Genomic DNA, 26,004 nt, shown 5'->3' on the forward strand with positions numbered 1-26,004 from the left:
ATGTGCTGGTGTACGATGGGGTTCTTATGCACGTCTCTTCCCAAAGGAAGGGTTCAGGAATTACAGACCTGCGGTTCTCCAGGGAAACCCAGGCCATCCCTCTAGCGTGATTTTTGCAGACTTGTGATGAGGAGGGTCCAGTGAGATTACTGTTTGACGGTTCATAATGCTACAGGAGGCGGGTCCTACTCAGCAGTGCTTCTCCAGAAACCACTACCTCTCTGAAAACGACAGGGAGATGGTCATGGCCGCTAGGGTTGTCGGCACCTTTACAAACTCACATTTCTTTGTCTTTGCAGGTACTACGGTTTATCCATTTGGTTCCCTGATGTTATTAAACATCTGCAGTCGAGTGTGTTGAAAGATGTAGATGATCCGACAGGAAAATTTTCAAATTTAACGACTAACTTTACAACGACAAATAAGATTGTTTCTGGACTGGAATGGGACAACGGCAGGTCCGGAAACTTTTAAATCATTTCACTTCCTACCTGGTCTCAAAAATGTATTTCTTATTAGCCTTCACGGCACTAAAATATGAATAGTTTTTTTAGTTTGTACATGTAGTCATTTTCAGACTGAATTTAAATACTTCCAAATGGCCTTTAAAGAAAAGGTCCACGTATATCAGTTATAACTACTTCTGAAACTGAGCTGCTTCATATTGATAAAGAAATGGAATTGACTGGTATGAAAAGAAAATTCAGAGAGGTCTTGGAAAGCAAGCAAAATAAGTTATGGAAGAGAAGAGTGAAGATTATGAGAAAATAAGATAGGTTATAGCATTATCTAACTCAGAGAGGAAATCTGCCCTGTTATCTCATGCCTGTTTTTATCTCTGGAAAAGGGGACCACTTTTCAGATTTCCTTCCTTCTCCACTATGCTGAATCAAGAATTGGGGTTAAGTTGTATCAGGAAAAGTTTCAATTAGAGAATAGGAATGATTCCCCAAAGTTAAGAGCTTTGAAAATATGGAATAAGTTAGCAAAGGACATTTTTGAGTATGGAGTCTGAAACGCCTCTTGATGAGGAGAGAGAAGTGACTCCAAAGGTGGTTGTGGTTTATTTTTTCAGAGACGGAAAGGGGTAGACAGGGTCCTCATTTCTACCCATTATTTGTTATCTGAGCAAATAATTGCTGGTATGAGTTCCTGTTGGTTTATATCATTCTTAGGAAATTCTCCCAGTTTCAAAATTAAAGTAAAACTCTAAAAAAATAAATGATCGAAGTTTTCCTGGGCAAAAACTAGTTTGGAAAGATGAAAAATAATTCTGTGGGATACTTATGATTTGTGTAATGCAAAGGAGAGTGACCAACCAGGAGGTAGTTGTTTGGATGAGCAATTCAGTGAGGGGCCTAATCCACATAGGATGACCTTCACTCTCCCACATAAAACACTGACTCGAATCGGTACTTGCTTCTCCGCAGAAACTTTAGAGTCAAGTGCTCTATAATTCTAGCATGAAAATTGACTTAATTACTTAAAAGTTATTGTTACTCCATTAGAAATTTCTAATATTTGTGCCTCTGACAGTCTATTTTTTTTTTTTTTTTTTTTTTTTTTTTTTTTTTTTTTTTGTGGTACATGGGCCTCTCACTGTTGTGGCCTCTCCCGTTGCGGAGCACAGGCTCCAGACGCGCAGGCTCAGCGGCCATGGCTCACGGGCCCAGCCGCTCCGCGGCATGTGGGATCTTCCCAGACCGGGGCACGAACCCGCGTCCCCTGCATCGGCAGGCGGACTCTCAACCACTGCGCCACCAGGGAAGCCCCCTGACAGTCATATTTTTAATAAAAAGTTCTAAGCTGGATATTCAGTCATCACGGAGAAATTTTTTACTTTGGCGATGTAATGATTAATAATTTTAATAGTATTAAAATCCCTCTAAAACATATACATTTATTTTAGAAAGCGATAGAAATTTTTTTTTTTTTTTTTGTCTTTCAGGGAAATTTGAAATACCACTAGCTAACTCATTTTTTAAAAATAGTTTTCCTAGTCAACATTCTAAAATGGCGATTCTTTACATACTGATAAGGAATGACCTCCGAAGTCGACTCCGAGGAGAACGAGGCAAGGGGTAGAATAGTGTCCTGTTTGCTAGCGCCCTGTATACAGAATGCTTCTGGAAGAGCATACGGGAAACTGACAACAGTGGTTATCCCTGGGAAAAAGAACTAGGTGGCTTGAGGATGGGAGACAAAAGACTTACTTTTTCCTTTTTCAACATTTTGAATTTTGCACCGTGTGTACCCTGTGCATATAGTATCCATTAAAAACAATTGTTTCCCCTTTCTAAATTCAGTTTCACTTCAGAAAAGTAGTGATCTTCTTCAAATGTGCCATTATTTACCCTCCTTTAGTAGATAGATTTATGGCTTAGATGGTTTTACTCTGGACTCCTAGAGTAAGGGTTGAAATAAGACTGTTTTTTGAGGAGGTTGGTCTCATAGGCGCTTAGTGCATTTTGAGTGGACAAATGCAGTCCGACGTTAGGGTGAGGATGATTTTCAGAGTACTCGATAGTGAATTGTTTTAAGTCAGCTCACTTGCTTGGGAGGATCAGTCCCTTTCTGCTCTCATAAGAGTGGTATTTGGTGTAATAACTTCTTCCCCAGGTGAATAAGCATTTTCCTCTCGGTGACTGGCTAAGTATACATTCATAGTCTCTTCATAAATTGCCGAGACACACTGAGAATATGTATCCATGTCTCCCAAGGGTCCTTATCAACACTGAATATCTGAGCCATAGACTCTTCTGAGATGTTAGGATCATTGTGACTATTATCATCTCCCCCTTCCCCTTTACATCACCCAGAAATGGACCTGAGCAACTTTCATCATTGTACTCATTTCCAAAAATAAGCAGGGCTACGGTCGTTCTACTTGGTACCTCTTAGCGATGAGAAAAAAAATATTCTTGGAAATGACTGTAAGCTGTGAGTTTCTTGACCCCCAAGACAATCATTCCTCACATAAATGATTCTCCCATCCTCTCTTCAAGATAATTGGAAGTCCCTACACTAGAATTAAGAAGCTTTGGGTTTTCAGCTTGGGAAATAGACTTTCATTAAAAGTGAGCATGGAAGCACATCCTCAAGTTAGAGCTATTAACCCCAAATAGAGAATTTTCAAATAAAGGCATGTATGAAGGAACAAGAGGATAGGATTGAAAAATAAAGAATCAGTAGCCACAGGTAATCTCCAAACTGAATACCTTCAGCTATATACCCTACAGAAACTTTTACCAACATTGCCAAAAGCTAAATGCAGTTATTTTGAATGCCATCTCTTCTTCTGGTAGAAAATAATATTGGTGAGCAATGAGATAGCCAAAGGACAGGCCGCATGAGGAAAAAGGGGGAAAGCTAGGAGCTTAGAAAATCCAGAAGCCAATGTCCTTTATAATTAAGAGAGTCCCTAGTGGGACCTCACATCTCTAAATCTGTTTGACCTAGCTTTCAACTCTGATAGACACAATCATCAATGTGAATCTTTTTGTGTGTTGGGCAGATTCGAAGGGATCAGGCTCAAATCCATAATTTTCAAAGATTCGGTTTTTAAGTCCTGCACCTTTGAGGATGTAACTTCAGTCAACACCTACTTCAAGAACTGCATGTTTATTAATACTGTTTTTAACAACACAGGTAGGTGTGCCACTTAACCCTGCCTGGCGCCTCTTCACAGGCCCTAGTTCTTGGCAGAAACGTGATACTCATTTGGTGATAGGCGTGGGCATAGGCTTAAGGGGGAAGTGGAGGTTGAAGTACAAATGAACGGACTCCCTCCGTCGGGTTGGATCAAAGCTGAGCTTGTATTGACTGTCTTCGTCACACTTAACGCAGATGGAGCTTGCCGAGTTCAAAGTTGGAAATACAAAATCCTCTGGTGAATAATTTTTAAAGCAAAGAATTAACCTGTGGTTCGTTTGTTTTGATCATCCTGATTTCAAAATCTGGCGTTAGCTTAAGTGAGCATGCCTGAACTCAAATCTACAGAGATGGATGAAACATGCTCAATCAGATACAGTCTTTAGTCCAGTCCATTTAATGGAGCCTGGAAAACTCCCCAGGGAAAAAGAGGAAGGGCAGCAAACATTGATTGAACACCTACTATGTGCTGGTTCCTACCTCAGGTTATTAGACACTCATTACCTTGTTTAATTTTCGCGATAGCTGAGGGTTAGAACAATGCAGTAATTTGGCCACAGTTGTAGAACTAGTAACAGCTGCCATTTGAGCCCAGACTCATCTGATTGCAAAGCCCAGGCCTTGCCACCGACACACATTGGTCCGTCTGTCCCATGAGTTCAGAATAACAGCCCGACACTGGCAGGAGGATCAGCTCCACCCTGTTGCCAGTCCTGCATTCTTGGTGATCAGACAGGAGCCAGCTCTGCCTAGCTCCAAGTGAGAGTGGAGTTAGGGATCTCGGGCTTTGTTTAAACCGTGCTCTCGCTGTCTTCCAACCCATTCAGCCTCAGAAGACCAGCTTTTTAGGCGCATCTTGTTCAGCGAGGACAGCAACCGTTTTGATTCTCACTGCCTTTTAGCAGAGCCCAGCATCATCTGCAGCCCCTTTTGGCTAGATCCAAGTTCAAGAAAAAAAAAAAATCAGCAGCGAATGCTGGTGACCTTCCAACGAGGCTGACTCGGGTTCCTCGGTGGGTTCCTCCACTTGAGCCTTCTCTTATAAATTCAGCCTTAAGGACCCAAGGAAGGTCCTGTTTCTTCTCGCTGCCTCAGAGCCCTGTAAAATGGCAGTAGTAAGGCCGATTCATACACATTTTGAAACAAATTATTTTTATAAGTGTAGTATGGAAGCCTTAGTACTCTAATGGTAGTCCTTATGTAACATGATAATTAGAAGAAAGTAACATCATAAAGGAGTAGGCAATCATGTAATTAGCAATGACCAACCATAAGAAATCAGAGGATAACTGGACTCTTTAGTTTATTCCTTTATTCAACAGAAGTATTCCTACCTTCAGCTGCTTCGTAATGCGGGGTCCTAGACTAGATCCTGTGCTTTGGCCAGGCCCTGAAGCCCTCAAGGAGCCTACAATACCATGATGTTGTTCTGAGTTCTCGGCAGGCTTTCGGTGCGCGACTCTCACGCACCAGTATAAGTTGTCGTTCTTTGTGTCCACAGATTTTGAACCATATAAATTCATTAACTGCGAATTTCAAAACTGCACATTTTTGCACAACAAGACAGGATGCTACGTTACCTTTGAAGATGACTATGGTGCCTACTGGATTTATTTTGTCAACTTCCTGGGGACATTGGCAGTGTTGCCAGGGAACATCGTGTCTGCTCTCCTAATGGACAGAATCGGGCGCTTAACGATGCTAGGTATGTGCTTGGTTTCATGTAAAATACAAGAGCTGCCCTTGCAGTCTAGAGGGAGCCTGTCTCCTGCTATACTCCCTACCCCTCTAGGATTTGCATCCCACAGAGATGAGGAGAAATCCCTTAAGACCTTTCATTAGGACTAAATTTTAGTAAAATATGTCTAATTACATCTCATTTGAACAGCTTCTGTGAGTTAACAGACTGAAAAACTAATTATGTGTGACTAATGTCTCTTTTTCTACTTACATAGCTGAGTGATTGATGATGTGTATTTCATGCTCGCTGTGTTCAGAAGGTAGTTAGAGACGCAAACCTTATATACATACAAGTAAGCACGCTTGTACCTGAGCTTTATGAACCCAGGCTGTGGCTTCCTCTTGGGATTCAGTTTTGCTGTGAGATCTCAAAGACCCCGAGGGTCTTTGCCCTACTAAGATGACAGGAAATGTCCCAGCCGTGTCTGCTTCGTTGGCAGGTGGCTCTATGGTGCTTTCGGGGATCAGCTGTTTCTTCCTTTGGTTTGGCACCAGCGAATCCATGATGATAGGCATGCTGTGTCTGTACAATGGGTTGACCATCTCGGCCTGGAACTCTCTTGATGTGGTCACTGTGGAGCTGTACCCTACAGATCGGAGGTATGTGGAAATGGGCCTCCAGCAAGAGGTTCTCTGAGCCCCACAGGACCACTGAAAAGTCAGAGCAAACAAGCCAAACTGTCATTTCCCCCAAAAAGCAAAAATCCAAAAGAAAAAATTCTGGCTTATGAAGTTGTAGGCTCTACTCATATCTTCCATTTATTCTTTATTTTTTAATGAGGCAAAACATTATTTCTTCCTCATTGACTATTACACGTAGTATCATAAAAACGTTATTACTGTGAAAGCAGTTTGTAGATTAGTTTCTCAATTTGAAAACATTCCTGGGGATGCATGATGATTGCTGAGAAGGGACAATCATAAGTTAAATGCTAAATAATTACAATGGAAATTGTTCCCAATTTTTATAGCTAGACTATATTTATAGCTAGATATTTTTATAGCAGTGTATACATGTATTATGTAGTTAAATATATAGTCAATATTAGTATTAAACATATATACTAAATATTATAATTATATTTAACTATCATGTGGTATGGGAAAATCAGGTTTGCCCAGGAACTATGAAGGCTTTTCAGTATACGTGTGGATATTTATATTTAATTTGTTAGACAAGGTAAGGCACTGAAGTTCTTTTTTTACCTGACTTTTTCTGAGGTATAGTTGAAGTACAATATTATATGTTTCAAATGTACAACATAATGACTTACAATTTTTAAAGGTTATGCTCCATTTATAGTTATCATAAGATATTGGCTATATTCCATGTGTTATACGATATGTCCTTGTAGCTTATTTACTTTATACATCTACTCATCTCTTTTAAAAAGAAAATGTAGGGGACTATAGTTGCTAGCTGGAGTTACTAGGGCAATGAAACCAGTGAAGGAATTTAATTGTGTCCATGACTTAGCTTGCTGGCTAACAGTATGAGGAAGCAGTAATGAAACAGGGAGGGATAGGCTGTAAGAGCCTCTCCAGGGGCTTCCCTGGTGGCGCAGTGGCTAAGAATCAGCCTGCCAATGCAGGGGACATGAGTTCGAGCCCTGGTCCGGGAAGATCCCACGTGCTGTGGAACAGCTAAGCCCGTGCACCATAGCTATTGAGCCTGCGCTCTAGAGCCCGCGAGCCACAACTACTGAGCCTGTGTGCCACAACTACTGAAGCCCACGCGCCTAGAGCCCGTGCTCTGCAACAAGAGTAGCCGCCGCAATGAGAAGCCCGTGCAATGCAACGAAGAGTAGCCCCCGCTCGCCGCAACTAGAGAAAGCCCAAGCGCAGCAACAAAAACCCAACACAGCCAAAAATAAATAAATTTAAAATAAAATAAAATAATGTATGCAAAACAATAAATGTTTTAAATAATAATAATAATAATGCTTAAAAAAAAAAAAAAAGGAGCCTCTCCGGGCCCCTTATCAGTCCTGAGAGGGTTCTTACCTTACATTTGCAAGTATCTACGTGAGCTCTGCATTAAGGCACCACAAAGAGGTCTCTGGGGCATATCTCTTGACCTTCCTGGTCTGTTGAAGGAAAGCCCAACACATTTCCAGTGAGCAAAAAAAGAGCTATTGGAAGAAAATTATGCATCTGTTCCCAAAATGGAGACACAGAGACTTTGCACCTCATATCATAAAAAGGGCTAGAAGGTAGGGCTTTGGGGTGGAGCTTCTGCAGCTGACTCATGAAAAGAATAGAAGCCTGTTTTGCCATTTGACATGAGTGAAGACAAATGGCCTTTGCCTTCTCTCATTTCGCGTACACTCCGTCACCATGGAGGCCCTCTTTGCTAGAGGATGGAGTCAGCATTCTCTGGACTTAGAGATGGAGGAGGGTTTTTTCTACGACAATGCAGAGACATTTGGGATATCAATTTTCAACTGATCCTGAGTCCTCCTTTTGTTTATTGGCCCCATGGGTACATTCTCTGCATACCCAGACTCTCTAACTTATATTTCTTCTCCATGAACATCTATTACTGAGCTTACAGGAACCCTGTAGGTACTCCAGTATCCATCTCCCTGCTGAGTATCTGGAACTCTTATGGATGTCTGCTTATCAGATATTCTAATTAGTAACCTGACTTACGCTCTGAAAGGAACATACAACCCACAACTGGCATCTCCTCCCTTCTTTCAACAAACGTTAGTTCTCTTCTGTGGGCAAGCTCCTGGGATGGGTGTCGCGGGACTAGGATGCTGCCAAAACAAGATTAAGACTCTGCAGCTTGCCTGCCTTCTCATCTTGCAAACTGGGCCCAGGTGTGGACTAAACTAGACGTTTAAAAAAGTCCCTCACTGTTAGAGCAAGGCTATGTCATAGCCTGTAACCTTTTTATTTTACATTGTAAAAGCTTGATACTATTTGAGATGAATCAGCTGCTTATCCCTCTGCCGCAGGAATGGAAGAATGAGTATTCTCCTGTGGCAAAAACCTGGCTTAAAAACAAAACGCCACAAATCAGGTGGGTCTGTCCATGAGAAACATGGACCTGCTGTGTTTCTGTCGTCGGAAAGGTTAAACATCAAGCAAGATTAAAACAGAAATTGCCCTGTGTATTAGCTCAGATCCTCTGAGAAGCAGAGGGCAAGATGGGATTAAACATGCACGGATTTTTGTTAGAGGAAATGTGGGTTATGAGAGAAAATGGGGAGGGAGGTACAGTCTGGCTGCAGTGCAAGCCTGAGCCCCATGGAGGAGTAAGGAAGGAAGGCCAGTTGGGTAGACGTGTCCCAGACCACCAGCAAGCAGTCTCAGGAAGGCTTGGCATGGCTGTGACAAAGTCAGCTTCAGAGGAGTCCCACCTGTCGCAGGAACCAGCCTGCCGTTGTATTCCTCTTACGTTCAGTTTGCTGCTGCTGGAGCAGCAAAGCATGGGGATGTGTTTCAGAGCATGGCAGCTGGGCCAGGACTCAGAATTGGCAAGGTGCATCCTCACTTTAGCCACGCTGTTGCTAGCAGATGTTCTCCAGCCCTCAAGCTGGTGTTACCAGATAACGTACAGGAAGTCACTTCCTTAAGTGATGGAGAGAGAACTTACGTGCCAGAGCTGCATCACTAGGGCCATGGTGATTTAGCTAGCACCACCTACTCTATTTCGGGCTAAAGCCTTCTGTTTCATCTCTGCTGCTTTCCTCTGGGTCACATAGGAGGGCTCCCCTGATCTCTGGCTCAGCTGTTAGAGGAAAACCCCAACTGTTTTTGTGTGTAGGTACCCTATGGCCTCTTCTCCCTGTGGAAGCAGAATAGAATACATCCTGACAAGAATGTTGGTTATAGGGTGTGATTTTTTCATACTAGAACTTTAGCACTGCCAACTCCTTGCCCAGTTTCTAGAATCTGTCCTTAACGGTCACTTACTAGGACACTCTGATTCCAGGCCCCAAACTAAAAAAGTAGCCTCTTGAGCTATTCAACAGCCAACTCCTATCAAAATCCCAGTGAAAATGATTATATTGTGGGGACATAACTTACCATATAATCTAAATGCTATGAAAGTTATAGCACTTGAAAGCCACATTTGTCAACCACAGTGCGGACTTGACCTTTAATGTTATACTCTTAGCTTGCATTTACTGTGAAAGCACGAGTGAGGACAGGACGTTTCCCATCAGAGTGCACCTTTCCTCTCTGTAGAGCCCACCACCTGATCTGCAGCGAGTTCCAGGACCTGCTCTGGGGAGCTGCTTTGTCTCTTCACTTCATATGATAAAAATTAGTAATTCCTCACAGTTGCTTCCCTGCTGTGAGGTCAAGAGGCAGAGTGCCTATGTCGGTGTTACATCTCCATGGTCCAGGTATTTGCTTTGCTTCTCCTCATCCTGGTTTGCACTCTTGCATTCCTATTTTATTAATTTTGTCTTTTTTTTTATGCGGTACACGGGCCTCTCACCGTTGTGGCCTGTCCCGTTGCGGAGCACAGGCTCCGGACGCGCAGGCTCAGCGGCCATGGCTCACGGGCCCAGCCGCTCCGCAGCATGTGGGATCTTCCCGGACCGGGGCACGAACCCGTGTCCCCTGCATCGGCAGGCGGACTCTCAACCACTGCGCCACCAGGGAAGCCCTAACTTTGTCTTTTATAAGCTACCCTAAATCGTTTCATAAAGAGGCAGGAAAATTTGAAATTAAAATTGTATGTACTTATTGAGCAGCACTTTTCTGTGCCTGAAAAATGAAGCAGGACAGCCACTGCTAACACTTTTTGTAAGGAAAAGCTCGGGTTTTTTTTCCTCCACGCTCAATTCTTGACTTTTGGCCACCAAATATGGAGGGTTTTTCTCCCCATACCAAGCAATTCTCTAATTCCCAGTAGACACCAGCTGGATGTTCTAAAATTTCACTCAGTTCTGACACGATCTACCTGGAGACAGCATCAGATCCCACAGGTTAAGGACTCACTTCCCACAAGAGTGCCCCCCTTCAGACACCAAACACAAGTCAGGTTATCACCTATACATCTGACCAACCGGCTGTACATTGGAGTTCTCTCTACCCCCTCCTTGGGTTTGATCACTTGCCAGAATGGCTCACAGAACTCAGGGAAACATTTCCTTGTGTTTACCGATTTATTATAAGAGGTTACAACTCAGGAACAGCCAGACAGAAGAGATGCATACATAGGGCAAGGTAATGGAAGAAGGAGCACAGAGCTTTGTGCCCCATCCAGGTATGCCACCCTCCTGGTACTTCCGTGCAGTCACCAACCTGGAAGTTCATCAAATCTTGTTGTTTGAAAGTTTTTATAGAACTTAATCTCCAGCCCTGTTCCCCCCATTCCCATTGCCAACCTCTAGTCGCTTGCTCTTTCTGGTAATGATGCTGAAACTTGGCCTCTGTGCACCAGTGCCAAGTTGAATCTCAGAGACAGAGTTTTGGGTGAAGTAGCAAAGAATAGCTTTATTGCTTTGCCAGGCAAAGGGGGACACAGTGGGCTTGTGCCCTCAAAACTGTGTGTCCCAACCCAAGAGGATCTGGTGAGTTCCATAGCAATGGTTCAAGGGTGGGGTTGCTGATAAAGATCAGGGTGCGCAAAGGCCTGCATTCCTTTCATCTGGCCTAAGGTGGTCTCCTGATGAGATTCTGGGGTTATCTCAGATTAACTGGGGTTATGAGATTCAAGGTTATCAAACTGTGACCTCCTCTCTGGAATGAAGAATGCTTCATCAAATAGTTTCACATCTTCCATTTGTTGGGGGTTTTAGTTCTGCAGAAGGGCTCAAAGATATTGTTATGTGTCTCCCTTGAGGCGGAACCAGGACCCTGCCCCAAGGCTTCACTCTTGTTTCCTGGCTGCTCCTCCCTAGTCTCAGCATCCCCTCCCTTCCCTGACTAGCAACTGTTTGAATCTGCCCTTTGGGACTTAGGGAGGCCTCATGGTGGCTGGAGGCTGTTCCCTACAAACAAAGAAAGGCTTCCATCCCAGAAGCCCCACAGGGTCCTGTTTGGTTTCATTTACAGATCACCACAACAGATATAATAGTAATGGAAACATTTGAAATATTGTGAGAATTACCAAAATGTGACAAAGAGACAGGGAGTGAGCAAATACTGTTGGGAAAATGATGCTGATAGACATGCTAGACCCAGGGTTGCCACAAATGGTCAATTTGTAAAAAACACAATATCTTCCAAGTATAATAAAACGAAGTGCAATAAAATGAGGTATGCCTGCACATAGGGTGAGGTCCAGAAGACTCCCAAGTACAGGAGCCTGTGTCATCCTGGAGTTGGGGGGTACACCACCCTGCTGGCATGTGGATGCGTTCACCAATCGGGAAGCTCTCCAGATTTATGGAGGTTTCATTATGTAGACGTGATTGATTAAATCATTGGCCGCTGCTGATTGAACTCAGTCTCCAGCCTCTCTCCCCTCCCTGAGGTGAGGGTGGGATAGGCTGAAAGTTCCAACCCTCTAATCACATGGTTAGTTTTTCTGGAGACCAGCCCCCATCTAGAAACCATCTAGGAGCCCCTCAAGTTCAAGAAGTTGAATGAATCCCAAACATGATAAGCCAAAGAAATCCACACCAAGACAAAGAAAAACATCTTGAAAGCCACCAGAGGCAACACTTCACCTATAGGGAAAAACAGATTGCTACATTCCCCCCCTCTAAAAATGTTGCACCTGTTTTTAGAATTGCAATGGTGATGTGTAATTTTCTTTTATTATGCAGAAAAGCCAAGATTTTAAAGACTGATAAAAACTCAGTGTTAACTGGAGTGGGTGAGGGTGAAATTACTGCTCAGAGACTGTTGTGGGAATTCTAAAAACAGGTGCAACATTTTTAGAGGGGGGAATATAGCAATCTGTTTTCCCTATAGGTGAAGTGTTCCTTCTGGCTGCTCTCAAGACTTTTTTCTTTGTCTTGGTGTGGATTTCTTTGGGTTATCACATTTGGGATTCACTCAGCTTCTCGAATCTGTAGGTTTGTATCTCTTGCCAAATTTGTGAGCCATTATTTCAAATTTCAACCATTATTTATTTGAATACTTTCTCTTTTCCTGCTTGGACTCCAGTGATATAAGTATTAGGTCTTTTGTTAGAGTCCCACAGGTCTCTGATGCTCTGTTAACTTTTTTTTTTAGTCTATGTTCTCTTTGTTTTTCAGATTGGATAGTGTCTATTGTTCTGTCTTCAATTTACTGATTCTTTTCACTCTCTCCTTCATTCTGCCATTGAGCCCAATCACTAAGCTTTTTATTTTGGTTATTGGATTTTTCAGTTCTAAAATTTCTATTTGGTTCTTCTTTATGTCTTTTATTTCTTTGCTGAGGCTTTCTATTTTTTCATGATGTGTTCTGTATTTCTGTGTGTTCAAGAGTTTCAAGTGCGTTCATAATTGCTCATTGAAGCATTATTATAATGACAGCTTTAAAAGCTTTATCAGTTAATGTTAACATCTCTGTCATGTCAATGTTGGCATCTCAATTGTTTTTTCTCATTCTGTTTGAGCTCTTCTGGTTATTTGGATGATAAGTGATATTCAGTTGAAAGCAGTCATTTTCATATTATGTTCTGAGACTTTTGATCTTATTTAAGCCTTTGGTTTTGGTTGGCATTCTCAGACATCTCTCTGAGAGGGGAAGGGGTGCACTACCCCATTATTGCCAGGTGGAGATAGATGTCCAGGTTACCATTCAGCCTCCATTGACAGCCAAGAAAGGGTGTCCTCATTCCTGCTGCACAGCAGTGGGAGTCCAGGCTCCCCTCAAGATAACCAATACCATGGAGGGACAAACTCATTACTGGCCAGCATGGATGAAAATCCCAGCTTCCTACTTAGCCTTCCCTGACACCACCCCAATGGTGATGTTGAGGCCCCTCATTACAGGTTCACGAGGATGGAAGTCTAGGTTCTCCACTCGACCTTTGCTGGTGTGGCTGGCAGTTGGGTTGCACTTTTTTCCAGTGTTTGGTTGGAGAAGTGAGGTTGTTGTCTAAACGTTTTCTGTCTTGCTAGGCTGCCTCTATCCTGGTCCTTTGGGTAGAGAGAGCAGGCTCTGGTTTGGGTGTTATTGAAATCTGTACCTGTTGGTATTTCCTTTTGCCAGCTTCGTCAGTTCCAAGTCTCAGATGTATGAGGCAAAAAGAAAATTCAGGAAGCCACCATTCCCCAGGTCCCCAGCTGCTCTGCCTTTTTTTTTTTATCTTCCAGAGTCTTCTTAGGTTTGTTTTATAACGTCCAGGACTTTTAGCTGTATTTAGTAGGAAGAATAAGAAAAGTATGTCTACTCCATCTCAATATGACTTTTAATATTGTTCATTTATTTACACAACAACTTTTTTTGGAGTGCCTGTGATACAACCATGAATAAGCCATTTGTAGTCATTACTTTGTGTTCATTACTTTCATGGAGCTTAAGGACAAGTGAACATCAGGCAGGGTTATTGTGGGGAAAGGACATGGTGTTCTGAAAGCAGAAGAAAGGGTTCCTTAGAAGGAGTGATATCTGAGCTGAGACTTGAAGGAACATATATACAACCATTCTGTTTTTCACTTTCAATGCAGGATTCAGTAAATTACATGAGATATTTAACACTTTATTATGAAATAGGCTTTGCGTTAGATGATTTTGTTCAACCGCAGGCTAATGTATGTGTTCTGAGCACATTTAAGGGACGCTAGGCTAAGCTATGATGTTCGGTAGGGTTATTAAATGCATTTCTGACTTATGATACATTCAACTTATGATGGGTTTGGAGGGATATAACTCACAGTAAGTCAAGGAAGATCTCTAGAGGCAGCACATGCTCTGGTTCATTTTAGTTCTGAGTTCCAGCCTGTGTGTCCTTCTGCATCCAGGCAGTCACTTCCTGCTGGGAGCTCCCCGGCTCACACTTCCTATCTCCGTATGGCCCAGAGCCATTCTTACCCCTCCTCCATGGAGCTCAGGGCAAGGAGCTCCCACCTTGTAAGTGATGAAACCGAGGCTGTCCCCACTGGCCACCAACTCTGCACAGAATCCCTCAGCCCAGCACGCCTGTCTCACGGGGATTCTTCTAGCAACCTGCTCCTGGCTTTCTCTGGCCACTGGCCTCCTTCTTCCTCCCCTCCACTTACACATGCCCAGTTTCAGATATGACCTCAGAAAGGTTGAGAAAATAAACCCCTGATTGTTCCCACCTGCTGTTCCCTGCTCATCCTGGACAGCTGCTGCTGTCACCCAGTGCTCTGGGTTGGTCCTCTTCCTTGATGAGCTAAAATTAAAACATCTGCCCAGAATTAACCAACCTAATCTCCTCCCCTTAGGGCTGTGGTTGTTTAGACAGAGAAGTTCCCCATTCCTTCCGGGAGCTCAGACCTGAAGTTCTTTAATCCTGGATCTCTTACCGGCCAGCTGTGTGACCTCAGGAAGACCACTCAGCGTAACTGTGCCTCAGTCGTTTGAGATATAAAATGAGGAGATTCCACATCTGTGCCCATGAAGATAAAGACCTCACTTACTGTTTAAAGATTTTGAGATGAAGGAATCTTTGATTCAGTCATCTTTTCTAACCAACCTACACTCCATTTCCCTTTGCCCGGCTTTCTTTTTTTTAGAGCCCATATCATTATATATGTTTATATTTTATGTGACCTGAGTCACTTTGGCCATTCAGCAAATGTCAGATCATTTTTATCTCTGGAAGTTAGAAGTGGAAAGTGGGGGGGGGGCAGTATATGGCCCTTCACCCACCACGTCACCCCCAGGGGATGTATTAAATGGCAGCAAATCCTACCAAATGTGCAAATGGTCACAAAAACAGTCCTACAGCCCATTCTTGACTCCAGGGAAGTCTATCTCTCTGCCCTTGCCTGAAAGGGCCATGGACATGACATGCTGACAGCAGGACCACCAGACTTGGGGCTGGTCAGGCAGCAGAGTATGCCTGTAAGTGTCAGAGTCCAGGACCAGTGGGCTCTAGAGTCTGGAATCTGGACCAAGGGTACCATTTCACCAAGTTGCGGGGCTTGGAGGATGCTTGTCCATCCATCGTGCTAAGGGCAGAACATTCTAGTCAACTGCATATCAAGCACTCGTATCACCAACGAAAACTGATCTCCATGTTCATTAACAAACCTTCTCATGTAGATTTCTAAAATGATAGTTAAAGCCCTAAGGAATCACCTCTGGCCTGTTAATTCCTGATTAACATGTTTTAAATTCTATGGGTATAGAGACAACTTATCTTTATACTGATGTACTTTTAAAGCAAATTACCTCCCAGACCATATGATGATAGGATGTTAGGGTATACATTTGTCTACTGTCTGTCACCCACTAGAATGTGAGCTCCTTGAGAACAGGACTTTGTTTTCCTTATTCACTACCAGGACTCCAGGTGAATGACTGATAGATGAAAAGATAGAAAGATGGAAAAAAAGATGCTTTTTACAATCCAGCTGGTTATGGGTGATAGTCCTCCTCCCTGTGTGGGGTCTGGCTCCCTACTCTCCAAGGTAAGCTAGTTGGACCAGTTGTGAGTGAGGGAGCATTCCTGTTCAGTTCTCCCCAGCTGCCCTTCTGTGTCCCTCTTCCACTTTGTCCATCCATGGCCTGTGTCCTCCAGAGCCTGCAACTGTCAGCTCCCCCTTCCCCATTCAGCACTGCCTGTTGGAAACATCTTCTTCCTCTCCTCCTGCTTCTCCATCAGCAATGTGGAGGAAACCTGAATTCAGGTATGGACGCTACCAGAAAGCAGCTGGGTAACTTTAGATTAGTCCTTGAACCTTTCTGGAGCTTGGTGTTCTCATCTGAGAAATGAATGGGTGAGTCAGGCACAGTGCTGAGTATTCAGATTATCTCATTTAACCTTATTTAATCCTCTCTCCAACCCTACAAGGGTAGGTAGTTTTATTCCATTTTCAGGTGAGGAAAAGGAGCCACAGAGGGGGGAAAGTAACTTGCCCTGGATCCCTTAGCATCAAACCCATATGTAATGACCCTTCGGTGCAGCTCCCAGCACGGGCATACCTAGTCTGTGACATATAGAACCATCCCAGTAGGTCTGGGGTGGGCCTCTGGGAATCAGTTTCTAAGAAGCTCACACAGTGTTTGGGATATACAACCGTGTCCATCAACCATGGCCTTAGACGAACTCCAGGTTGCCTCCCAGGGGTCACTTTCATTCTGTCATCATTTACCCTGGCCCAGGGATTCACTTCCTAGTGAGGTTTATCAGATAAGTGATAAGACACAAAGGCTTCCGTTTTGACCTGAATATATTTGCATTTCAACAGGAACAAGCAATAGGATGACCCTTGTTGGTTGTGGGGAGGGAGGGAGTTGGAAGCCCACTTTGGGCCCAGGGATTCCTGTGGGCTCAAAACTGCAAGTAAGTCCTCCACTTGTTTGTGAGTAAGAAAAGCCCTGCTTGCAGGATGCCATCTTCCCAAATGAAGGAGGACACACACAGAACACATACCTATACTCACTGCTTAGATGAGACAAATTTTCTCTTCCTTTGAAGATCAGAAAGCAATTGAATTCAGTCTGTCCTGGTTTCAGAATGTGAAACTAGGGGTTTTTCCTCCACGAAAGCAAGATAATAGTCTGGCATCAATAAATAAACATGGACCAACTAATGTCCACTAAAATGCTCATTACATTTGGGATTAGCCGATATAAACTACTATATATAAAATAGATAAACAACAAGATCCTACTCTATAGCACACGGAGCTGTACTCAATATACTGTAATGAACCATAATGGAAAAGAATATGAAAAACAGGCTTCGCTTGTGGCGTAGTGGTTAAGAATCCACCTGCCAATTCAGGGGACACGGGTTCGATCCCTGGTCCGGGAAGATCCCACATGCCACGGAGCAACTAAGCCCATGCACCACAATTACTGAGCCCTGCAATGAGAAGCCCGCGCACCACAACGAAGATCCAATGCAGCCATAAATAAATAAATAAACAAATAAATAAATAAGAATATGTATATATATGTATAACCGAATCACTTTGCTGTATACCAGAAACTAGCACAACATTGTAAATCAACTATACTTCAGTTTTCTTAAAAAATGCCCATTACTTATCGTATATTAACACATATATGTGGAACCTAGAAAAATGGTACAGATGAACCAGTTTGCAGGGCAGAAATTGAGACACAGATGTAGAGAACAAACATATGGACACCAAGGGAGGAAAGTGGCGGAGGGGTGGTGGTGGGATGAATTGGGAGATTGGGATTGACATGTATACACTAATATGTATAAAATAGATAACTAATAAGAACCTGCTGTATGAAAAAATAAATAAAATTCAAAAAAAAGATATAAAGATTTGAATAGTAAAATTAACAATGTTGATTTAAAAAACTACCCATTACAGAAATATACTTCCAATGTATTTTGAAGATATCAGAAAATTCCTTAGTTCATTTCACAAGTATCCTATTCATCCCTGTGCCAGCCCTGAAGCAAGTTGCAATGAGTGAATGTGAAAGGCTACACAGGCCCACCCCAGAGATGTGGCCAGGATCTAAATAAGGCTAAACCCTGACAGGAGAGCCTTGCGGTTGGTACAAGCCAACCCTTAGGAGGGGAGCAGGAAGGAGGTCTGGTCCAGCAGGGAGAGTTTTCATGGCTGCCCAGAGTCCAACCAAGAGTTGGAAGAAAAGGAAATGAGGCAGGTTAGGTGAGAAACTGCCTCTAATGAAAATGAGCTGTGCAAAGTTGAGTAAATAAGACAGCAGGCCCAGGGAGGGGAAAGAAAAGAGGTTGGGCGAAGCCTTTGGCGTTAATTCCTCTCCTGTGGGCCTTGGTGTTCCTGGTTGCCCTCGGTCTCCCCACACCATATCGTGAACATTTTCCCTTGGCTGTGTTGTACTGCGTGATATTCCCTAATGAACACATCCAAACAAAGGAGGTCCTATATATGAAGGTGTTCACGGCAATCTCATTCATGTTCCTCCAAATTTAGAAAGCTCTAATTATCCAATGGTACGGTTACAGAAATAATGGTTATGTGCTAAATCATTTCGTTTTAAACAAAACGCAAACAAACAGCTTTGGGAATGATTGGGGGGAAAGCAGAAAGCAAAGTTGTAGAAATCCTGTGATTTGCAAAAATATAGATATGATTGGAAGCACACTAAAGGAAATTTAGAACTGAAAACCGTTTGTTGGGGCTTCCCTGGTGGTGCAGTGGTTGAGAGTCCACCTGCCAATGCAGGGGACGCGGGTTTGTGCCCCGGTCCAGGAAGATCCCACATGCCGCAGAGCAGCTGGGCCCATGGGCCATGGCCGCTGAGCCTGCGCTCCGCAACGGGAGAGGCCACAACAGTGAGAGGCCCGCGTACTGCCAGAAAAAAAAAAAAAAACATTTGTTGGGGGCCTGGAGCAGATGTTTTGCTTTTGTAATTGCGTTTTGTATATAACAGTAAATCGAAATCAATTCAAAAGTGTAGGTATTTCTGGGAGAATTGCAGTGCTCAGCCCTGGATACCCCTTAGACTCACACAGGGCTTCTAAAAAATACAATGCCTTGACTCCCAGTAGAGCAGTAAAGTCAGAAGTTCTGGGAGCATGGCCCTAGGCATTGGTATGACCACATCACTGTGTTTTAAAAGCTCCACAAGTGATGTTTTGCGCACGGCTGGGTGAGGCTGTGGTTACACATGTCTGCACCGTAGTTCAACCAGGTTGCTATTCTAACCCCAAGTTGAGAACAGCTGCAGGAGGAAATGGGAAACTTGTTTGGGGACTGGAGGGAGGCAGGTCATTTGGCACTCAAGAAGGTTTTGGAGAAGATGTCTAAGGTACGCCTCAGTGGGGTACCACGGAGACACTTTAGAGAGATGTGAGGGTATTTTGAGAGCCAGAGAACGCCTTTGTCCACATTCCATCCTCACCTGCAAGCTCTTCCTGTTCCTTCAAGACCAATTCTATTCTCATCCATCCCCTCTGAGAAGCCTTTCTTCAACTGTCTCCACCCACAGCGGGAGATCACTTCACATCCTCTATGCCCCTGTAGTAGCCTGTGGGTATCTTTATTAATGCACTTAGCATGTTGTGTTACCATGATCTCTCTGCACCTATCTTAGTGTAAAAAGAGACTTCATCTTATTAATTTTGGGGTCCCTGGTACCTAGCGCAGTGTTAGGCACATAATAGATGCTTAATGAATGATTGTTAATAAATAAATAGATACATAGGAGATGTGTATTAGAACCATATTAAGAACCAATTTGCTTATTAGACAAATATTCAAGGGGTTTCTAGTGCTCTCAGCATTGTAGTCCAATTGCTCAGATGGATTCAGTGTTAAAATAGCTTTTTTAGATTAATCTGGGAAGCCAGCCATCATTTGTGTTATTGTTTCTATGAGAAAAATTAAATTCATTGTGTTTTAAATAGCCGACTCCCAGATGAATCTTTAGATCACATGTATTTCTGATTTTAGGACTGCCTGTACTTTCCAAAATGTCCCATGCTAAAGTAACTTCTGCCAATGACTTAACTGAGTTGTCTGGAAAAAGTTCATTTCCAGAGCTTAGACTAGACCAAAAGAATGCTCACACTTTACCCTTTAACAGGTAAATTCCATGAGCTGAGTCTGGATCTACACTCTACACAATTTCAGGCCTTTTCAAAATGTAACATTTAATTTTTTTTCCTAACTTCATCAGTCGATGGGTCAGATATTTCAGCTAGTGTTTAAAACGATGGCTAACACCAGCATATGTACCATGTGCCAGGCGTCTAAGTGCTGCCATTATTCAGTGACCCTTTCGTCTTCCTGGGAGCCTCAAAAAACCTAGGGCTGACCCTGCATTGAAGTCAGAAAAACCAAATAAGAAAGAGGCTGGATGTGAAGGCAAAACTATCCTCACTATCCAGAATGGAGTCTCCTTTTCCTGGCCACCAATTTTTTTTTTAATTTTTATTTATTTTTTTTATTTTTGGCTGCATTGGGTCTTCGTTGCTGTACGTGGGCTTTCTCTAGTTGCAACGAGCGGGGGCTACTCTTCGTTGCAGTGTGCGGGCTTCTCATTGTGGTGGCTTCTCTTGTTGTGGAGCACAGGCTCTAGGCACACGGGCTTCAGTAGCTGTGGCGCATGGGCTCAGTAGTTGTGGCTCGCGGGCTCTAGAACACAGGCTCAGTAGTTGTGGTGCACGGGCTTAGTTGCTCCATGGCATGTGGGATCTTCCTGGACCAGGGCTCGAACCCGTGTCCCCTGCATTAGCAGGTGGATTCTTAACCACTGTGCTACCAGGGAAGCCCTCCTGGCCACCAATTGAAGTATAAAACGATATAAATGCACTAGAACCCACTGCATTGTGAAGGCCCTGGAGAAGAAGCCACAGTGCAGCTGTGGGGAGGGTATGCTCTGGTGGCCCCATCCCCCATCAGCTGGGCCTAAGCACTGCAGCAAGCCTGCTGCCTGCACCAGCATCAGAGGGAGTTAATGGTGCAGGGAGAAGGATCACCTTAATGGAATGGGGAACAGGGCTGCTGCAGTCACAGGGTACTGTTGGGAAAGGAATTTCCCTTTAAAAGATTTCAAGAAATAGGTTCAGCAAGAATTGAAAACAAAGGATTCTGGCTGGAGAGGTAGGGGAACAAGGGATGGAACTTGTAAAAAGACAACAGATTATTGCATTCTTCCTCTTGGGTGCTTGTTGGTTAAGAGAAGACACAGAACATCTTTGGTCTGGAAAAAAAATGCAGTAGCTTTTCCTACTGCTGGAAAGTCAGTTAAGTTCAGTTGGGCTCTGCCAGCTCTGAGCTCGCCACCCTCCAAGGCCTTGATGAGGACAAAGGGACTTGTGCTTAGGATGTCTGCAGAAGTTCATAACCTTCCTTTAAATAAGAACAAGGGAATAAATGAACTAAAAGCTTGTTTACTGATAAACAGATAACCCCAAGGGAGAACCACTTTGAGAATAATTTTTCTAATACAACTGTGTCTCCTGTGTGTAGAAAATCACACCCTCCAGCTTCAATTATTTGAAGAAATAATTTACTTATCCAAGGAAAGGACAGTCATGTTTTCTGGAATGCCCACAGTAATTTAAGGAGGCTATGTGCTTTGTAGCCACACCAGATTATTATCTGAAGAACTGCCTCTGCTTGATCAATGAAAACGGAGATTCTTAAGAAATTAGAATTTGATCGTATTTTTTAGCGGCTTCTGACACCAGATGTTCCTGATGCATCTCTCTTATTGCTGCTTGGAGATCTCAGGAAGTCGTCTATTCCTCTGTTATAGTTTCGGTAATGAAAGGAGATAACTGCCTGTATTTTTTACCCTGTTCTGAGTTGTACCAGAGGTTTATAGCTTGGCAAAATATGGTTATTTTAACCCAGATGTAAATTCCTCATGGCTCATTCTGAAGTTTTGTCATCAAGAGACTTCTTCATACAGAATGTTTCCCTTTCGCTTATCAGCAACATACACGCTAGACATTTTCCCCAGAACAATACAGCTTATCTCACTACCATGAGATGCATTGGGTAATTTATGACTCTAGAATCTAGAAACTAAAATGTAGTTTAAAAAAAGTGAAAGAAGCCGATCTGAAAAGGCTACATACTATATAATTTGAATTATATGACATTCTGGAAAAGGTGAAACTATGGAGATAGTAAAAGGATCTGTGGCTGCCAGGATTTTTAGGGCTGTGAAACTGTTATTCTGTACGATGCTATAATGGTGGATACATGTCATTATACATTTGTCAAAGCCCATAGAATACACAACACAGTGAACCCTAATGTAAACTATGGACTTTAGTTCACAGTAATATATTAATATTGGCTCGTCAATTGTAGCAAATGTACTAAGATGTTAATAATAGGGGTGGAAGGTGAGGGGCTATATGGAGATTCTCTCTTCTCTTCACTCAATTCTTTGGAGCCCAAAAACTGCTCAAAAGAAGTCTTTTAATTAAAAAAAAAAAAATAGGCAGTTTGGCCTCCTGGCCTCTCCATGGAGGTGGGGGTGGGGTAGATGATGATGTCATTCTGCTTAAGTCTTCTATGGTACTCAGTGTGTAACCTCAAGCAATTTCATTTGAAAATAGTTATCAGTACATTAAATCTCCTTATCTTTCTGGTGGTTGTTGCTATTACTAGTCTCTTTCTTTAAAAACAAACCAAAAAGAAGAGGAAGAATACAAAATGAGCTTACCCTCTTCTCAAGAAGTTCCTGTTTTTCTCCATCAGAGATTCTGTTACACCCCTTCCAAGATCCAAACAGTTGGCAACTTTGCAACACTGCAGAGGCCACTTACTCGACTTTCTAGGTGTCTCGGCCAAAAAAGAAAGGCAGTGCTTTTGCTGCCGTTTCTTAGGTCTGTTCTCACCAGCAAAATCAATGGCTCGGTTCCTACAGCACAGGAGGGGTGCTTATTCCTTTCTTATGGTATGGGAAGGGGAATGGCTGGATAATACCCACAGTAAATATCTACACATTATAGAAAATATCACTAGGAATAGCATACGTCGTGAAGAGTAGTTGTTCTGACTGGCCAAAGGAAAACCTACAGTAAACAAATTTACAAATCAATCAAAGAAAGATGTGTACTAAGTACTGCATTTTACGGTATATAAAATGCATTTCCCTCTGGAGGGGGATAAAGGTATCCAACAGTTAACCCTGCATTCAATATGCCTTTATTACACACATATACCCGGTGACGGGCAAAAAACAGGGAGCCGGCATAAGGCAGAGGAAATCCATATTACCTCATGATGTCAGCAGTATCCGTACTCTTATGAACAAAATTAAATTTCTTGCCTAGAAAACCACAGTAAAATTACATTCAACACCCATAAAGATAGTAAAATTTTTCTTTTCCAAAGAATGTCTTAAGAAATGGGATGTGTCTTATTCATATACCACGTGCCCATATTATATGTCAGCAGAGTTAAACAAGATCTTCTATGGGCCTACAATCTGATTTCCTCTGTAATATTGTCTTGGACTTGATTTCCCACCTAGGACTCTGGTGAGTGTGTAAGAAATGTGTCACTAGCTCATTGGTGGCCACCCAGCTCAGGGTTCAGTTTCTGCCCGCTACCAAAAACATTTGGGACAAGAGTATGATAGTTCACTTCCGTGGTACCAGAACGATGCAAGTACAACCCAGTCATCCCTGATTTTCTCTGAAAGTTCCATGTACTTTAAGTATTTAAAACCTCACACACGAATTAAGCTAAGAGGAAATAGGGAGTAAAAAGTAAAATTTAAAGAAATACTTCGTCATACATTTCAATTTAATGTAACTTTTCTGACCCCCTGAAATGTCCTTTCTCTTTCTCTTCACAATAAACTCATGGGCAGAATAAGAATCAGTTGAGGTGGCAAGAAAGTCAATAGAGGGCTGAAGGAACAATACCAACAGCTGGGGTTCTCTACTTGCAAATGTGCTGACAAATATTTGATTACTTACTCTAAGGACGTACAAAACAGTCTACTTGAAGATCTTTGAAAATTGTCCTAGAAGACATTTGTGTCTAAAGTTGGACTCTTGGAAGACACTTTCTCAACCTTGTCCATATCTCTGTCCTTTGCAGGGCAACAGGCTTTGGCTTCTTGAATGCACTGTGCAAAGCAGCGGCCGTCCTCGGAAACTTAATATTCGGCTCCCTGGTCAGCATCACCAAAGCAATCCCCATCCTGCTGGCCTCCACCGTGCTCGTATGTGGAGGACTGGTGGGGTTGCGCCTGCCTGACACACGAACCCAGGTCCTGATGTAATGGAAAAAAAGCCATCCATCCTGTGTTTCTTTCTGCTGCCGCGTGTCAACTCTCCCGACTGACTCAAGGCTCCAGCTTTTTCAGATATAGAAAAGCGGTCAAATACCAAAACACTAATTCTTGCTGCGACTAAAATGTAGATGCGTACCATCTCGCCCCTTAAATATGATTTTGCAGTTTGTTTGTTTGTTTTCATGCATCGTTGTCTTTCCTAACTGTGATGCTACTGCCTCCCAGAAATCAGTGGAAGGATTTTTTAAATGTGCTGGTCAGCCGGGCCTTCCGGAGATTCTGCTCGCTGAAGGTTCAGAAGCTAAGAAGAGGGCTGGGCTGCTATAAGAGGACTGGGCTGCTCCTACTTCAATATTCACGGGAAAGATAAGTTGGCATATTATCGCATTTGTGCTGAGAAGAGGGATTCTTTTTTTTTTTTCAAACAGAGTGATATTTCCTGTTTACTTAGAAAAGGACACCCAGCAATTCTTGCTGTTACAGCAGGGCCTTTCAAAAAAAAAAAAAAAAAAAACCACGTGACACCAAACAGAGCTGGGTGGGGCTCTTTCAGGCTTGACAGTTAACGTGACTGTCTCTGCTGACAAGAAAAATAGGGGCTCTGCTGTTGGCAGCAAAGATCTCTGAGCTGCACGAGCAGGACTTCTGCCAGAAAGCCCCCGGTGAAACTTCTGAAAAGTACGAGGAAAAGGGCCTGTAATTATGTCTGTGACTGCGGCATGTGGTTCAGAATATTAGAAAGTCAGAACTCAGGGGGATCGTGGACCGACATTCATCCCCACCTGCCACCCCACCCCCAGCTGCCGTTGACCTTGTCAGGTAGCAGTTTCAAGGGAAAAAAGCCACTTTCTAACTGGGTCTGCCCACCTGAGTCTGCCCTTCACCCAAACTCTCTCGTCTAGAGATTCTCAGTCATCTGAGTGGTTGTAAATTGAAAATGAGGAAGAAAGTCACACCTAAATCCATTTGTAAATGCCAAATGGTACCTCGAGGGGACCGGTTTCCTGAGGGACGGTACCCCTGGGAAGTTGACATTGGACTTCCTACTAGCAATGCGCATGGCCTGGCTAGGCCGGTGCACTGGTCGGTGTGTTCCTGGCTGCTGCGTCTGTGTGAAATCACAGCCTGCTGTGCTCCAAGAGGCCCTCGGGCAGACAAGGGCAGCATCTCCTGGTGGGTCTGGCTGCTCGTGTTACCTCTGGAGTCTGCCTGGGCCTGAAGAGAGAGGTCGGCAGGACATTCCCACGGCTGTCAGCTCTGTGACCTTCTCACCCCTGGGGCTGCCCCTCCTCCACGCTGGTCCTTTTTCCTCATCTTTGAAATCTGAAGCCTCCAGGTAGACTTGCAGTGATGACCAGCAGCCAGGAATAAATCCCATATTAAAACAATAGTCCTTTTTTAAACTCTCGATGTCTTGTTAGAGGGTTATCCTTATTACTTATTGTAGGCGTTTCCAACAGGCCACGGCCCTGGGGCCTCCAGGAAGGGAGAGCCTTTGTTTCCAATAGTCATTACATTCAAAGACGTCTTAACCCCACAGACCACTCCGCCTCTCTCTCCCCTTCCGCCTGATCCTCCGAGAGCTCCAGACAGCAGAGTTGAGGCTCTGTGAAAAGCTTCTTTCATGAACAGAAGCCATTAATCGACTCTCCCTTGAAGTAATTCAGGCCTGTACAGGGGGGGCAGCCTGGGGTCGGGGGCTGGCCGGATGAGGGTGGTTCCCTGGGGATGCGGGCTCAGGGCCAGAGCATCAGGAAAACTCAAACCCAAAATTGCAAAGGTGGCAGGACGAAGGAGAATCAATAAAGACTAGACGAGATCTATTAGAACAATATC

At 43.4% G+C, this 26,004-nt stretch overlaps 1 protein-coding gene across 1 annotated transcript in view; it reads left to right on the plus strand.

Moving 5' to 3' along the window:
* Positions 1–24,593, plus strand: part of SV2C (synaptic vesicle glycoprotein 2C) — a 240,420-nt gene extending 215,827 nt beyond the window's left edge. The window contains exons 9-13 of the mRNA XM_030846089.2: positions 300–458; positions 3,515–3,648; positions 5,153–5,356; positions 5,832–5,991; positions 23,973–24,593. Coding sequence (XP_030701949.1) covers positions 300–458; positions 3,515–3,648; positions 5,153–5,356; positions 5,832–5,991; positions 23,973–24,156 — 841 coding nt within the window. The 3' untranslated portion in view covers positions 24,157–24,593. The remainder of the gene's footprint in view (positions 1–299; positions 459–3,514; positions 3,649–5,152; positions 5,357–5,831; positions 5,992–23,972) is intronic.
* The last annotated feature ends 1,411 nt before the right edge of the window (positions 24,594–26,004 follow it).

Source organism: Globicephala melas, chromosome 3 (genome assembly GCF_963455315.2).
Source record: "Globicephala melas chromosome 3, mGloMel1.2, whole genome shotgun sequence".
In the NCBI taxonomy this organism is placed as follows: domain Eukaryota; kingdom Metazoa; phylum Chordata; class Mammalia; order Artiodactyla; family Delphinidae; genus Globicephala; species Globicephala melas.